Source organism: Uloborus diversus, chromosome 4, assembly GCF_026930045.1.
Source record: "Uloborus diversus isolate 005 chromosome 4, Udiv.v.3.1, whole genome shotgun sequence".
Lineage (NCBI taxonomy): Eukaryota > Metazoa > Arthropoda > Arachnida > Araneae > Uloboridae > Uloborus > Uloborus diversus.
The window spans coordinates 20,833,044-20,850,754 of NC_072734.1; the positions used below are offsets into that span (position 1 = coordinate 20,833,044).

At 32.7% G+C, this 17,711-nt stretch overlaps 1 protein-coding gene across 2 annotated transcripts in view; it reads left to right on the forward strand.

Annotated features, from left to right (window-relative positions):
- The first annotated feature begins 373 nt into the window (after window positions 1–373).
- Window positions 374–17,711, forward strand: part of LOC129221132 (kinesin-like protein KIF13A) — a 209,222-nt gene continuing 191,884 nt past the window's right edge. For both annotated transcript variants that reach the window (XM_054855576.1, XM_054855577.1), the window contains exon 1: window positions 374–628. In XM_054855576.1, the coding sequence (XP_054711551.1) occupies window positions 574–628 (55 nt within the window). In that variant the 5' untranslated portion in view covers window positions 374–573. The remainder of the gene's footprint in view (window positions 629–17,711) is intronic.

A 17,711-nucleotide genomic window follows, 5' to 3' on the forward strand; every position in this document is an offset into this window, starting at 1 on the left:
AAAGGGTTACACGGATCTGCTTCACGGACCACAACTGGATCGCGGGCCGTAGATTGGGCATCATTATTTAAAGAGTTAGCGAAAGAGAGCTTTACTAGATGAAAAGTTTTTTGAGCACAAAATGAAAATTTCGATCCTTTCTATTTTTTAATTGGTTTTTGTAAAGAAAAGAAAATGGGATTGTGATATGAAATTATCCCTGATCTCGCATCCCCTTCCTCTCTCCTCGCTCTCATTTTGTATCAAATGCCAATCATCTCCCGAATCGGACACTTGGCGACTTACGCCACTCATCGGTCGCCAGATCAGGTTTCTAATTTAATGGCAACCCCGATGCAGCAAGGCAGATCGAGAGAAACCTGCTGTCAATGCCACTCAATATTCGCAAACACCAGTTTAGTGCGCGAAGTGGAATATGTCGCGCTCATTAGATGTGCATACGTTACATGACGGGAATATTTCGGTATTTTTGTGGGTACCATCGGATACAATAAACTCCAAAGATCCGGACAAAACTGATTATTCATGCTGTCTGATGATCACTGAAGGCCTTACGCAAGGATTGTAATAGCAATGGCCAGTGATAAAATCAAAGTTGCTATTCGAGTTCGGCCGTTTAACAGGCGAGGTGAGTCAGCGTTGAAATTTCCCCATCACTTTTTAATATTGAGTGCAATACGCCCTTTAACGAATTTGATAAATTTCAAAACTCCCCCATTCATCTGAAATCGGTGTCATTTAATGATTCTAATTTTATGTATTTTTTGTTTTGTTTTTTCTCTCCCAAACTGGAGCTATTATTGTGATTTCATAATTTCAAATATTGCGTAATGATATTTTTTTCTTTTAAGATATTTTCGAAGAAATTATATCGTTTTTATATTAAAGATGCATTATAAAAAATAGTTGAAGGAACTACTTTGTTTATTTATGAAATGTCTTTAGTGAATGAAGGTTACAGTGTTAGAAGGGGTTTATTTACATTTTTATTGTGTAATCAATGCAATTCTTGAATTCATTTTAAATTCCTGGTCGATTATGAAAGAAGTTTTTCTCTTCGGTTTAGATTATTTATCTAATTGAAGCTTTTCAAGTCATCGTAACAAAACTTTTTAATTAAATTTTAGTGTCTCAAGGTTAATGAAGTTTAAATCATAAGAATCCAACAATTGTTTTAGTGTCATAACAATGCAATTTAAATTTCATGATAATTATGCTTAGGGAATTTTATACTCATGATGATGAAACTTAAATTGAACAGATTGATGACATGTTTTTAAGGATTATCTCAGTGATGTAGTAGACATTACAATTTCAAAAATAAAATCTAATATATTGATATTGATTCATAAAACTTTTTTGAGATACTTTTTGGTAATATTTTTTTTCATTCTGATGGTTTCAATAGCATGTTATGTTCTAATTAATAAAAATAGTTCCCTCCAGAAAAATAAAAGGGGCAGCAGGGTGCTTCCTGATTAAAAAAAAATCATTTTAAATCAATTGAAAGGGCATTTTTAATAAGAATTTTGTAATAAAAACGTTGCTTTTTAATTTGTTTTATTTATTTACATTTTATTATACGAAACAAGAATTTTTCAATAGCCATTATTTTTTAAATACGAAAATCTTTTTAATGTTAGGTTTCAAATATTGTTAAAAAACCGAGTAGTTATATTGTTCCACACCTTTCTTGTGAACAAAGAAAGTGAAGGAGTTACATTTTAAGGCCAGGCTTGTGTTAATACATTTCAAAAATGATTGTCTTTTGTGATTTTAACAGGGCAGGGTGAAATGCTTAGGGCTGGGGTTTCGAAGACAATGGATGCCTTGAAGTGTTCAATTTATCAATGTTTTTCAACAGATATGTACAAGAGATAGATTAGGGTGCCATGCAAAATATTCGGAAATGTTTGCGTACCCCTGGCATAGGGGAAAATAAAAATCCTTCTTTTAAGTGGATCTCTTTTGGAAAAGTATTTCATTTGTGGTTTTTATTCTCAAATTAATTCAGTATTTAGTATTATGCTGTTTTATTTGTCATCAACTCGAGATAGAAATTGATATAAAACTTTTTTTTCAGTATAATACCTTTAAACGACAACCTATAAAACATGAATCTCTATATAACGTACAACTTTCAGAAGAAAGCAATCAGTTAGAAAACAAGCCCTGTATTCTATTTTGAAAACACAACATTTCTTTGGCATATTAAATTTTGAAACAGTTTTCATCCTTCCACCTTAATTAAATGTTTTTAAATGATAATTAGTAATTAAAGTAAAAATATACCTCATTGTCCTTCAAAATGAAAACTATGTTATACAAAACATGAAGTTCACCAAAGTACAGGATATTACCCTTTCTTTTGATCTTGAAACATTTATTTATGTATGATATAATGTATTAAATTGCATAAATTGAACTCCAATGTTTCATTTAAAACTTATTATAGTGTCTTGCTATATTCTAATTATTTCTTTTCAATTTTTGAAATGATCTGTATAAAGGCATAAATCTATGATGCAAAATCTCTGACTCCAACTTGTTCATTTATAACCAGGGTTGTGGAGTCAGAGTCGGACTGATTTTAGGCCGACAATTTTTAGAAGTAAAAGTGGGAGTCAAAGGCTTTAAAACTCCAAGAGTTGGAGGCATTCATTTTCTCTTAAAGTCCGCAGCTCTGCCAGTGCTACATAGTTACACTTGGAGTCGGCCTGATTTTGTGATAAAGGAGTTGGGGTCGAGGGCTCTAAAATTTCGAGAGTCAAAGCCGGAGTCCGTCATCCCCCCCCCCCACAGTCCGCAGGTCTTTTTATATCGGTTTTTTGAAGTTATAAATATTCAGAATAATATAGTTAAAAGAAGGGCAGGAGCTCTTTCTCATGAAATAGCTCTTCAGATCCAGCAAAAGGCACTTTCTAATTAAAATTTTGAATAAGAAATAAGATTATTAAAGTTGGAAATGTTTTATAACCAAATCATAAACGTTCTGATTATAAGTAAAAAATAATATATGCTGATAAAATAAAATCTGTATTCTTCTTTCGAAATCAATCAAACGATACTGATGATATTATTTTCAAGATAATATTACTACTGCAGGGCATGAGAAGGAGTCGTTCCTCATCTAGAAGTTATTCATTCATCTAATCATAAAAATATAACTGTAAATGATTAAAGTCCTATTTTTTTACATTGTAAGTGTCATGCAGGGTTCAAAATAAGCAACCGTTAGTAGTATTTTGCAACTAAAAATTTCAGTTTGACGAACACAATATAACATCAAGTCATTTTTGAGATTAAACTTTGTATGTAAGCACAATTTGACGATAGTAATTTTATGCAAGGTTGTCTTTTTTTATTAGCTTTCTATATGATGCAGAAAACGTTGCTTAAAAACTACTTAATTAATTTAAAAATAAAATTGAAATTATTTAAACATTTTGGTAAGAAAAACAAAAAAACTAAGGGCAAATGATACCCAACTTTTACATCCTAATATGGAACTCTAGTGCCATGGGGATGGCAAAACATGAACAGAGTTAGAGCGAAAAAATTCATAATGGCAAGGTATTTTCATAATTGATGATTGAGGAATTGAAAAGTGTATAGAAATTGAAAAAGCAATGACAAAAAGCTAGTAATTCATGTAAAATATAAAAACTTTGCTTAACATGCAAGAACATAAAGTTAAGAGCATATTTCTCAGTCAATATAATTTTGGTGAAGAAATACGGGAAAACATTTGCTACGATTGCTGTCACTTATTGGAGGTCCATATTGTTAAGAATTACTTTTGTGAATAGGATACAGTAATTATTTGCCCAATTTTTGTGACATAATTATTAGATTATTATTACATTTTAATTCTTTGGCAAAAAGAAAGTAATTAAATTGTTTTAGTGTATTGAACTTGTTAGACTATAAATAATCATCCCAACCAATAATTTTGACCACTTAGTGCGACTTATCTGTCCAGACAGTAGTCGAAGGGCTGATTCATATTCTGGGTTGCCAAATGGGGGGGGGGGGGGTGTCATGGCATGGGGGCAGACTGCAGTATAAAATTTTTTGGCAGTGTTTTTTTAGAGGAATTTTTCTAGGCTCTTTCGTGATATGTGGAGGTTTCCCATTGCTCTTGAGGAAGGGTGGACATCCTTAGTCCTGGATTATTTGAAATATTTTTTTTATCAGCATTTTGTTGCTCTTTAAGGGTTTGCACATAACATTTTGCTCATTTTTTAAGTCACTCCTTTTTTCCCCTATCTTATTGGGTATTTACAGTTGTTTGACATTTCAGAGCGATTGACAGATACAAAATTGAAGTAAAATGTATAGATAAAACTTAAATCTTTCTTTTTTAAATCATTGCAAATGCCCTTTGCGAAAGTTTTTCAAAGTAGAAGAAAGAGGCCAGTAAATGGCAGTAAATACAAATTTTGCATTTTTCTAATTTATCATCAATTCCGTTTTATTGTACAAACATTTTATACAATTTCTGCTAAAAATAAAGCATTTTTTTAACCTTCAAATTTCAATATTTTATTGATGTTTGTGAAAAATCAAAATAAGTATTTCATCAAATATCTCTAAAGAACTCAAATTTGTAGATGCTGTCTTTGCCTGATAACAGTAGTATTTAAGTGCTCGGAAGGCATTCCTTGTCCTCCACTTATTTTGGCACTGACAACAATGAAAACAAAATTGTTTTCCGCTTAAATAACTGAGGCTGGAAAACTAGTCATGTTATTATAAAACCACACTTAAATCTCAGCTTTGCAGTCTGTAAAGTGTTTATGTTCATCATTAATAAAACAAAAACTTTTAAGTTCACATATTCTTTCTAAGTAGTATCCAGGGGCGCCCCGATGGAAGACCACTGTGACCCCCCAAAAAAATCCTTATTCGGCAAAATTATTATCATTCGGCAAAATTTGGAGTTCTGTTCGGCGAAATTTGGAGCTCCATTCAGCAAAATTTTCATCATTTCGCAAAATTTGGGTTTCTTTGGTAGTTTCAAGCACGCTGTCACCGCTTTTCTGCAATAAATAAAGTTAACTTCTAAACAAAAAACAAATATAACGCATGACCTGACCTAGTCTGAAATAGAGATCGTGTAATATATTTCTGTGATATTTGTTTAGAGAAGGGAAAAACGATGCCCTTAGGTGGTTTATCGGTTAAATCTTAGATGAAACTTGCCCTTTTTTTAGTTAACAAACCTCATAGCTTTTTGCAAGTTGTCTCGCATCGGCAATATAAAAGATTAATTTAATTAAAACGTTTCATAGAATATTGCTTGGAAATCATAATTGAAATCTTAAGCATATGGGGAAAACTTCTGTTCAAGTTTTGAAAAATCACATTAAGTTTTTTATATTTTGTCTTATTAAGACAAAGGAACAAAAAGGAAAGCTTTTCATCATTGAAACACATAAAAGTTATGCTGATAAGTAACTTAAAGAAAAAAAAAGTTGCTAAATTTTTGCTAAACCTCCCAAAGAAATTCTTAAAGTATTCTTCATTTAAAAAACTTACTGAGAAATCCAACATTTTCTATCCTTAATTACGAAACCTTCAAAAACGAAGGGGAAATGTTTTTGAAGCCTGTGTTTAAAAAACATCTTCGCTTTTTAATCATAATTATGTTTTTTGTTAGGTCTGGGCATTGCTGTTTGATTCAATTAAATGTTACTGAGAGTATTCGTTTTTTTTTTTTTTTTTTAAACCCATGAGTGCACATCTGGAATAACTGCGAAAAGCGAATAACCTTTCGATATTTGGAAGCTAGTTTTTAAGTAAATTGTTTGTACTTAAAAGAACGTTTCAGTTTTTCAAGCATCACGTAGATTTCAAAATGATGGTTTAATGGATTTTTTATAGTTTATTTAAACATTTCCTTTTCTACTCTGAATTCCAAAAATATTTATTTTCAGTCTTACAAAATTAGATGCGCAGCTGGCATTGTGTCCTGAATCGAGATATTTTCTATCGATTTGTCATTTTATTCTTCAAAAAGTATATTTGAAATGAAAACTAAAGGGTCCTTTGTGCCAAAAAAGCCAGCAAAAGGATTACGTGTTTTATCCCTTTTTTTTATTACAATCTATTTCAATTGTTTTCTACTTACTAAGATGTATTGATATAGTGAACTAGAAGGTCAAAATTGTTTGTTGAACCCGAAAAAGACATGAGACGTGCAATCGAATGATTTATTCTGCGATACTACTCCTAGTGCAGTCAGCAATTTATCCTGGGAGGGGGGGGGGGGGGTCATACACAAGGGCACCCATATAGGGGGGCAAGGGGGGGCTTTTCTTTGCAGAAATGTAAAAGCATTCTTCTCCAGCCATTAATGAATAAGTTACTAAAAATGTCAAATTTTAATGACTCTAATGTGTCCAGAAATCTGTTTCCATGGGGAAAATATCCTGCTAAACCATGGTTAAAATATCTGAGCCCCCCCCCCTTGCAATTTTGCATATGGGCGCCCATGGTCATACAGTACCAACATGTATATGTATAAACTAAGTTGGATTGGTAATATGACTTCAAAATAAAAGAGAGGGCCGACGAAAGGCCGTGTCAGCCTTATTGGACCTCGGGAGGAGGGGACCTCCTATAAAACCGTCATTCCCATTTGGCCTCCGGGGGCCGGGCGACCAAACTTACAAGACTTGGCCCTCAGTAGCGCCGGAACTGGGGGCGACCCTCCCCCCCCTCTCGATGTACTCCTGAAAATGTTTTTTTTTTTTTATATGATTTCTGCTTTAAAAAAAAGTCATAAGTTTCAATGATAAACGAACATTTATTCGGTGTAATTGCAGTAAGTTTGTAACACGTTCTGTCTGAGTATGTCATACATTTTGCAAGCTCAGTCTGCTTTTCTGCGGTTTTCTAAGAATTTTCCATGAAATCAGAGGATAACACAGCTAGGATTTAAATTTTTTTCTTGATGATTGATAGCTGCCATGAATGGCGAATGAAGTTTGAGATGAATGGTAATTATTGAACATGTCGGTGTGAACTTTCTTTTCAGAGCAGTTGTTTGTTGTTTGGATTTTAAACAAGGACATTTTTTTTTTAAAGGGAAGGATAACTAGTGGTTGTGTTGATGTTTTTCTGGTGCCGTTACATTACAAACAAATACATCTAAGTCACAAAGTATATTAGATTGACTAGGTCTGGTGCAGAAAGCAGGACTAAATTAAGAAGGGAGAGATCAAGACAAAAGTTCAAAGCAATACGATAATAAAATACGATCATGCACTCATAGCACATACCTACATCTAGTGAGATGGTTTATTATAGGGTAGGCATAAAAGAAAAAGCGCAATGGGGTCGTTTCCAAAATTTTAAAAGTATTTTTTTCTGAAAGAGCATGCTTAAAAATATAGGATCTGACCATTTTTTAAATAATTTGTTCAAGTAAACATTTAAAAAAAATTATTTAAACCGGTGCACTTTCATTGTTTACGTTTCTGTCGTGTGACATCACAAATGATGAAATGCCATTCAGTGTTGCCATTCACGGAGAAAAATATTTAATTCGCATCTTTACTCACGTGTACTGGCAACGATATGGTTGATAGCAAGCCTAGAGCGCAGTATTTAATTCGCTTCTTGATTATTACAACGTGGAAACGTGGTAGAAAGATGCACCAAATTGCATCATTTGTGACGTCATAAAGACCACGCCTTGTTTTCAAAATCGGACCTTTTAAAAAATTAATTAAAAAACAACTGTTGGAAAATGAAAGTATTTTCTGGGTCCATGTTATTTTTGTTAACTCATTCTGTCAATTTCAGTGACTAAAAGTAATACTTTTGATTGAAGGAAACAACCCCATTCTTTCAATTTATGGAATCGTCAGACAAATTTTGCCGAATAAGAATCTTTTTGGGAGGTCGCAGTAACCTCCCATTGGGGCGCACCTGGCGCAAGTAAATATGTTGTAAATATGTCTGTGTATCCTATATAAAAATGTAGTGTCGTGATGGAAACATCATTCGTTCGAAAATTTACAGATAAGATGATACATCCATTTAATTTAAGCAGTGGTTTCCAGTATGGTAAGCGTGGACTGGTTGGTACGAAGGGTGACGCGTTAAATTGAGCGAAATCTAATGTTCTTAATATATCATAATGTATTTTAATAAAAATGGGTATAACTGTAGGGGGGGGGGCATGCGGATAAGAATAATTTTACTTAATTAGTCACTAAAATGCGTTGTTTTCACGGGCATGATTTTATGAAATATGTTGGTTAAAGACACAAATACTTTTTGTGGTGAATTTATTGATCTTTACTAATAGTAAAGCTGAAAGGCTGTGTCTCTGGATCTCTGTATGTCTCTTACGCGCATAGCGCCTAGACTGTTCGGCCGATTTTCATGAAATTTGGCACAGAATTAGTTCGTAGCATAGGGGCGAGCACATCGAAGCGATTTTTCAAAAATTCGATTTTGTTCTTTTTATATTCCAATTTTAAGAACATTTTACTTAGCTAATTATCATAACGTTGAGTGAGTAAATTTCCAAATTATCATAACGTGGATCCGTAACATGGGCGTGCAAATGAACATAGCAAATTGGCGAGAAATTCATCATCTATTATTTGTAAACATACAGGCGAACCAATTGACCTTTTAATTTTCTACTACGGGCAAATCCGTGCGGTTGCCGCTAGTTTAGAAATAAAAATAAAGAATAAGGTCACGTATCATGCTCTTGAAAATACCTAACCCGACTGAGTAATAAAAAAAGGTAATATTTGTGTCTTATTTATCTCATTTGAGAAACTGCAGAAGAATGTTGCTTTGATATCGTCATTATTTCTGGAGATCTCTGAATGCATACTTATGCTATGTCGCATATATTCAAAAACAGGAAATCCTTTGTAGTAACTTCTACATCGAAAATCACCAACATTATTCTTTTTGTTTCATTGAAAATTTTGGTTCAAAACACTGATACTTTTTTTTTTTTTTTTGGATCGCGTGACATATGATCCATAGCTTACGGATGACGTAAGCCAGCTGAAGGTGACATTTCATTCCATGTTCCTATTAACTTGTGTGTTATTCTTAAGCAAACGGGAACAGTGGAATTCTATTCACTTGTGAAGGGTTGAGAAAAGGCCATTGCATTTTCGTAAAGAATAATTGGACTCTTTGATTAGAAATGGTTTAATTTGGAATCGTCTTGTTTGTTTTCCGTATGCAAAGGACGTGTGCCTTGACCTATGACGTATAACAACGTCCTGTTCATTTTCGTGATTTGAGTATGCTAAACGTAATGCATTTGGAGCTTCTGAGGAGGTTGTGTGTTTTTCAGACGTGTATTAACGAGCAATGTATTAGGGGAATAGGGATATTTTAAACTCTCCAACAAGTAGGGTTCGGGAGCTGAAAAGTTTTTTGATGCTCCAGCTCCGTTTCTAGAAGATAAGTTATGGCTCCGTTTATGTTTTGGCTGTGGCAATTTTGTTACATATTTACGTTTGCTTTTGAGTTTCATATTTTTATTTGCGGTATTTATTATAAAAAGGAATATAAAAAAATAATCACAAAATAGATTCAACGAAAATGTTTAGTTTTTTTTCAGTTTTTTTTAATGGATAAGCACTCGACTAAATATATTTTGTTTTTTGTATTATATGAGCATGCCTTAAATTTATTGCTGAAGCAATAGTCTTTTTTAATTTCCTTTTTATCATTTTGTAAAAAAATAAGCACCATATCTCACACGCCAAACTTCAGCATTATTGCTTAAGATTGCTTTAAATGGTTTCAATGAAAAAAAAAAAGACCGTTATAAAATTTTTCTATTAACAAAAAAGTGGTTTCTAAATTAAAAGTGTCTATCGCTACTGAATATTTTCTAAAAATTTTGTAGAAAAAAAAAAAACCCTACAAAACAAGAGGAGCTCTGGAGCAGATGAAATTTAGAGCTCCAGCTCCAGATAAAACTTAGCCTGGCCCTGGGTTCCTGCTTACTAGCGAATTTCAAGCATTTAAAATTTCAAGTACGTTTCAAGAATTTTGTCAAACTTATTATTTTTTTTTTTTTTGCTTTGTATTTTAAATAAAAATTTAGCATCGAATAAAATGAGGAAAAGAAAGCAATTTGAATTTCAAAAACATGACATTTAAATTTTTTTTTTATTTATTTTTTAAATTCAAATCGTCAGACACTCTAAAAGTCAAAAATTCTGAAGGTTTCAATTGGAAAAGAATTAAATTATCTTGTTCTCGTGTTAACTGACGATCGCGAAAAATATAAAACCGTTATTTTGAATACTAGCACATTCAAAAATAATATATGCCGATCACATCTTCCTGCCTGTTCCATTTCTTCGGTATTTAGCAGACATCCTGGAGTTGAAGTGGAAGAAAATATCTTCGAGGTGCCTTGCCTCTTCACGTTCGTATCACACTCACCTTGAAATGAGCATTGCAAGCATCACGTGTTTTTACGCGTACCTACCTGTGTTTGTATTCCCTTTCTTAACACCTGCTAGCCACATTCCGCCAGGAGGCGAGTGGTGCGCATATCATGTTATTACCCAACACTGAGAGTGATGCCTTACGTAAATTTGGGATTTCGTTTTTGTGAGGGAAAGTGGAAAAAAAAAACCTTTCAATAGGCGGTTCTTTTTAGAGATGCACCGAATACCATATTTTGCCGAATCTGAATATTCGGTTCAAAGTCAAACCGAATATTCGGCCGAATACCGACTGTTTGGTTCAATTTTTTAAACTGTAATGATTGTAATTTTCTTTTATGCCAATACAAAATAGAAAAATGTTCGTCTGTTTGTTTCTTTTGTGAAATGTAAGCGCACAACCATTAACATCCTACATTTATCTACATTAAATATAGTTATTGATCTGAAAAAAAAAAAAAACATAATAAATCCGTCCAAAGGCAAAAGCAAATTAATATAATAAATGGTTAATTTGGTTTATATGTCTGCAATTCTACACAACTTCAATTTCTTTCTTTCTTGCCTATTATTTGATAACTGATTATCGTGGTGACAAGGTATGTTAGAAATAATAATAATCTTGCATTTATAAAAACCCCAGTTGATTAAAATATCATTACAATTTATTCATGTGATTTTTTGCTAGTTTTATCTCCGTAGTAACTGAACAATGGGGTTGTTTCCTTCAGTCAAAAGTACTACTTTTAGTCACTGAAATTGATAGAATAAGAAAAAAAAAAAAACATGGACCCCAGGAAATACTTTTATTTTCCAAACACTTATATTTTAATTAGTTTTTAAAAATGTCCCATTTTGAAAACAAGGCGTGGTCTTTATGACGTCACAAATGATGCACTTTGCCGCATCTTTCTGCCGCGTTTCCACGTTATGATAATCAAGAAGCGAATTAAATATTGCTCTCTACGCTTGCTATCAACCATATCGTTGCCAATACACGTGAGTAAAGATGCGAATTAAATATTTTGCTCTGTGAATGGCAACAGAGTGAATGGCATTTCATCATTTGTGATGTCATCGGCAGAAGCGTAAACAATGAAAGCGCACCGATTAAAGTATTTGTTAAAAATATTAAACTTTGTCAAATTATTTAAAAAATGATCAGATCCTATGTTTTTAAGCATGTTCTTTCAGAAAAAAAAAAAAAAAAAAACACTTTAACGTCTGAGTGTTTTCTCTAACATTAAAATTATTTTGAACGTGACAGTATTAGTAAGTAGCAATTTTCTCTGGTACTATATAGTAACTTTCTTTCATGGTGTAAAAATGCGTTTGTTTACCATTTCTAAAATGTGTAAATTTGTTTACTATTCGGTTGCCGAACATTAAAGTATTCGGTCGAACCGAATATTCGGTTTCTCTGCCGAATATGAAGTATTCCGAATACCAACCGAATATTAGGTGCATCTATAGTTTTTTGTGTTATGTTTGTAAATACTGTCAGCCCGATTAATCGGGTAACGCATAAACAAATACCCCGCTTATAGGAATAAAATCTTTCGGAACCGAATATTTCCCGAGAGGCGCATGTTGAAAACCCCTTTTAATCGAATAATTTCTCCGGATTAATCAATGTAACTGGTCTGCATTTGGAAATACAATTGCTAAATAACATTTTCAATAAGTTAAAAAATAACTAAATAAATTCATAAATAACATTAAAAAAAATATTTAGTTATTATTTTTTTAATGGACAATGTTGGGAGCATGAAGGGGAGAGTTCCACAAGGCTTTCGAGTGTGAAAGTGATACGTTCCCAGCAAACACTAACAACCAATATTGCTTGTTTGATAAATTTATGCTTTGAAAATATTTTTAATCTTATATAATTAAAAACTGAGCGTATGTATCTACGTATGTGCCTATGTATGTATGTATGTATGTATGTCCAAGTTACTTCTCCCGAACGCCAATGAACTGACCATCGAACCAGGTATCGATAGATTCCTAATTTTCCCGTCTTTATGTTTGGCTATTTAACATAATCTTCCGATAATAATTAACGGAGATATCAATTAAAAACTATATTGATTGTGACACTTAGATTTCAGCATAAAATTCCTACTTTTCAAAGGCTTTTCTCCATTCAAATTATTATTCAGTGCTTCATCTCAACTTTCCGTAACAATGCTTTTATTAAAATTTATAGCGTGAAGAAAATCATTGAGAAAAAAAGATCTCTGTTGCCATTTTTTTCTCGAATATGAACAAATAAAATTCTGACTTTTGTTTTGAGGCTTTTCCTGTAATCGGGGAAGTTAAAATGTTTCTTTTTGGTTATTTTTCCACAATCTACCTCAAAATTTTACCGATTTTTTTTTTGTTCAAGCCTGATTGTTGAACACGAGTCACTGGACCATGCAAAGCCGGGCGACGCAGCTAGTTATGTTAATAATTGTTGTCGATTTAAATTTTACAAAAAATTATTACTGTCGCTATTTAGACATTTTCAATATGTCTTCGTATGCTTTTAAGTCTGAATGTTTTAACTTTTTAAAGGTATAATTTGTTTTAATTAGCTTTAAATCAGGAAGCAAAATTTACTTCCTAATTTGATGCTAATGGAGCATGTTTCGTTTGAAACAAGCATCATGAAAGTAGAAGTTCGGCTTCAGTTTAGACACACACACAATCCCCAGTTTTGCCTCTGCTTTTATTTTAATTGTCACTATAATCGGATCTTTTTTTGTGTAGTGCAATATTTTTAAACAAATAAAATAAATAAATTTGCAGGGGTATTATATCGCTTATAACTTTCTTAGCTAAAAGGTGAAAAATGTACTATCCCCCCCTCCAAATCTCTTTCATAGACAGAGGGACAACTTAATTAATCTGCTTAGTGCTGCAGTTTCTTTTCATTTAGTCAAAACAAGTACCCGTTGAAAAGTCAAATTCCTTCGTAATTTGTCACAGAGGCCGGGTTCTGTGTCTTCAATCAAAGCTGTAAAAATATTTTCTTTATCAACTGTTTCTTCCGCGCTACAGCAGCTTGCAGTGCTTAAACATTCTATATTTTTTTGCTCAACTGTGCAAACTATTTTATTGCCAACTTCCATGTTCCTTGTTGTTATTCCAATTGTCGTAACAAAATCTAGTTTTCTGTATCAAGTGTAATTTATTCTGCAGTGGTTTAAGCAGAAAGAATTGCTGGTGATCATATGCTAGTGATTTATAAGGGATCGGAGCAAAATAAAAATAGAAATTTCTTTTACACTTATTGTCAAAAAAAAAAAAAAAAAAAAAAGAAAAAATCCGCGAAAACTTTGATTTTGCGGTGTAAGGCTATTTTTTATTGAAACCAAATTCACAACAAATGTTTCCAGTTAAAACTTTGCAAAAATCCTCATTAAAATTTATTACTATTTACAAAAAAAAAAAAAAAAAAAAAAAAAAAAAAAAAAAAAAAAAAAAATAAAAAAAAAAATAAATAAAAAAAAAATAAATTTAATTGAAATCTGTTGACAAAATAGAATTATTTTACTGATGGATTTCGCAATCCGTTTTTGAACTAAGAGAATTTTGTGAATTGTCCGTTTCTAAAGTTCTGAATTATGTAACTGAGCCGTAAACGGACACCAAAATCACTTATGAATGAGCCCATGATTCACAACATCAATTACGATTTTATTACACTGCAGAGCATATTAAACGTCTTTCAGATAATGGGGGGTCTCAACCGACGGCCCGCGAGCTATATGCAGCCTGCGAAGTTGATCCATGTGGTCCAGTGTTGTGCTCAATATATTATTACGAGTCGAATACTATGTTGTGAAAACTTCCAAAACCAATCATTCGGCATTAAGAATGATTTTTGCGAATTTGGAGCCAATTGGAAAGAAATTTGTTTCTAAAATATATATGGAAAGTTTTAAACTGATGAAATAAGGCATAAAGCAAGGATAACAACATTGGTTTGTACTTTTCATGCCCTTTCCGTTTTTTCCACGTTGCCTAGGAAAATATTGAAATAAATGTTACTTGTATTCTGACCCGTGGGATTCATCTTAGTATGAGGTGCGGTCCTCGGGTGAAAATAAAAAAAAAGGTTAGGCAACACTGCCTTAGATGAAAATGTGTTTCTTGCATATTTTTGAATAAAAAATAAATAAATGTGTAATTGTTTTTCTGCGTACCACGCACCATTTCCCCATAACTTCCGATTTAGTGTATTTTTTTGACAAAGTTGCTGCGGAATTAATGGGGGTTGTTTCCTTTAGTCAAAAATACTATTTTTAGTCACTGAAATTGATAGAATAAACAAAACAAAAAAATAATAATAATAATAATTACATGGAGCCAGGAAGTACTTTTATTTTCCTAACAGTTATTTTTTATTTAGTTTTTTTTTTTTGAATGTCCGATTTTGGAAATAAGGCGTGGTCTTTATGACATCACAAGTGATGTACTTTGGCCCGCTACTCCATTGGCAAGCTAAATGCTTACGCTTTGCTGTCAATCGCGTTGCCAGGACATAATAATGTGCGCTATGAATGGCGTTTCATCACTTGTGATGTCATGTGCAGAAGCGTAAAAAATGATTTTCAATCTGCGCACCGATTAAAAAAATGTTGAAAAATAATCAATTTTGTCAAATTATTTAAAAAATAGTTAAATCCTATGTTTTTAAGCAGGCTCTTTCCGAAAAAAAAAAATACTTTTAAAATTTCGGAAACAACTCAATTAAAGCAATCAAAAATTATCGTCATTTACACACGTTCATCATAACAATGCATTTGCAAAGAAAAACAAGAAGTTCCGTCTAGAACTAGACGAGCCTACTTTCCCGTATACCCATACTACTTTCTAGTACCTGATCAATATTCTCAAAAATAGCTTAAAATCGCAAATTTTTTCAAACATATTTTTTTTTTATTATTTTAAGCTGATTTCTAGGAATAAAATATTCCTTACTTTTCTTCAAAAAAACGAACAAATAAAATAGCAGCACCTTTTAAACAAAGCAGCTAATACACTTCTTTCCATTAAAAAAATTTTTTAACAGCTTTCAAAACGAAAAAAATAATAATAATAAGTTCATTAAAATAAATACATCATATAAAAAAAAAATCGTTTCTTTTTTTCCCTGTTGCCAAAAATAATTTTTTAAACTAATTAATGCACTTACCAAAGTATAAAAAAAACAATAAAATGTCAACTTAAAGAAATAATTTTCATTGTCAAAAAAAAAAAAAAAAAAAAAATCGTCTGCGCATATTTTTCGAGTTTATTCACCGAAAACTAAATACCTAAATTAAAACTTTAGCGTGAAAATAAAAAACAAATCATATCAACAATAATTATTTCACAGTTAAAACCACAGCAGCGGAGTCGGAGTCGGAGTCAATCTCATTTTGGGATCGAGTCGGAGTCGAATATCCAAGAATCGGAGTCAGTCATTTGTCCTACGTGTATAAATGTTTGCCAAAGCTACGAAGTCAGAGTCGAAGTCGGGGAGTCGGAGTCCGATTAATTGTCGGGAACAGGAGTCAGAGTCGGTGTCAGGTGCCCCTAAATTCTCGGAGTCGGAGTCGGGAGTAGGTCGTCAAGAGCTATTTCCAACAAAGTTTGTTTGAAGTAAATCCGCCTTTAAGTTCGGAAAATCTATATTGACTTTCAGTTTCCCCTTAGGCGCTAATGTTAAAGAGATTTGAACCGTTCAAAATTGAACGAAAACTTGTTCAAATCAAAAAGATATTTTCGATACATGTTTTTTATCAAAAGTTTTTACCTACAAAGTTTGTTTTGAAGCCACTTCGCTTTTAAGTTCAAGATTTATTTTTGATTTGAATTTCCCCGTAGGCGCTAATGTTAAGTTTTTTTGAACTGTTCAAAATTGAACGAAAAATTGTTTAAATCAAAAAATGAATTATGGGAATGAGATGTCCTCGCCGAGATCTTTCTAACAAAAAAAAATTTGTTCGAATCGGACTATTCATTCAAAAGTTATTAGGGGGGGGGGGGGGACAGACAGACAGACCGACAGACATTTTTCCCCATCTCAATACCCTACTTTCCAATTTTTAATTTTTCAATATTTATCTAACTATTTTATTTATTTTTGACTTTTTTTTGTTTTTCGGGATATTTTTAAGATGTATTAAGCCTTCTTTCATGCTTTTTTCTTCTTTCTCTGATTTTTACTGGAAAGTAGGCTAATAAAAGAAGAGTGGTTAACTGTAAGCACGAAAATAATATGAAAGTTCTTTCCTCAAATTTTAAGTTCCACAAATACGAAGCAGAAGATAGTTTTTCCTGTCCAATGCTCGGGTTTCTTCCGGGAAAGGTTCGCGAACGCACTTCGACGATGCGAACACTTTCTCTTTCGATTTTAGTGCGCCGGGCGACTCAATGGGCAGTTCGTTTTCTTTTTCAAACTGGGTGAATTACAGATTTAAGGATTATACCTTTCTTCTCCGCTTCGTTTAACTCGGGCTACTGGATCGTTTCATGATTTACTTCTGGGAATCCAAGGCAAGGAAACCTCGGAGATCTTTTTTTGCTACTGTTATCCCTATTTTCCATCCGGATATGTGATGAACGGTGAATTTCGTCTGGGAGATACATCACAATCATTTTCTGTCTCGTTTAGAGGAAGCTTAACTGGTTTTTAAGATCGAATTCGGTGAATTTCGCTGAAAAGCGTCTTGTCGCTTCTTGATTGAAGTAAGGTTTTACCTGCTGAAGGTTTTTCAACCCACCGTATTTTAGAATTGTCTTCTTATTGCGCGGGAAAATGACAGTTTTATGTTAATGTGTCGAATTCTGTCTATTTTTGGATTCACATGCCTGTTACATTAGTCACGGGGTATGTAATTAGAACTCCATTATTCGTAGTTTTTTACATGTTTCTTGGAAATCTCTACAGCATCTGAACATACTTGTGGACTTCAGTTTAATGTACATTGGCCTCAAAACGTTAAGGTACAACATGTTTTTCGAAGCTCACCATAAAAAAATGGCAGAGTAACAATAAATTGCATACTTTGCATGAATGATGATAAAGCACTTTAAAACCATTTATGAAAAAACGATAGCTACGACTTTGATTTTATAGAAAAGGACATATATTTATGAGTGAGAAGAAAATATGCAAATATCAAAACTTTCGTACTTTTGTGTGTAAGTTGTGTTGATTTTCAACTGTTGTTGGCAGGTTTCGGTGACAATAGTCAATAGAGTTTAGAAAATGTCTTAGAGGCG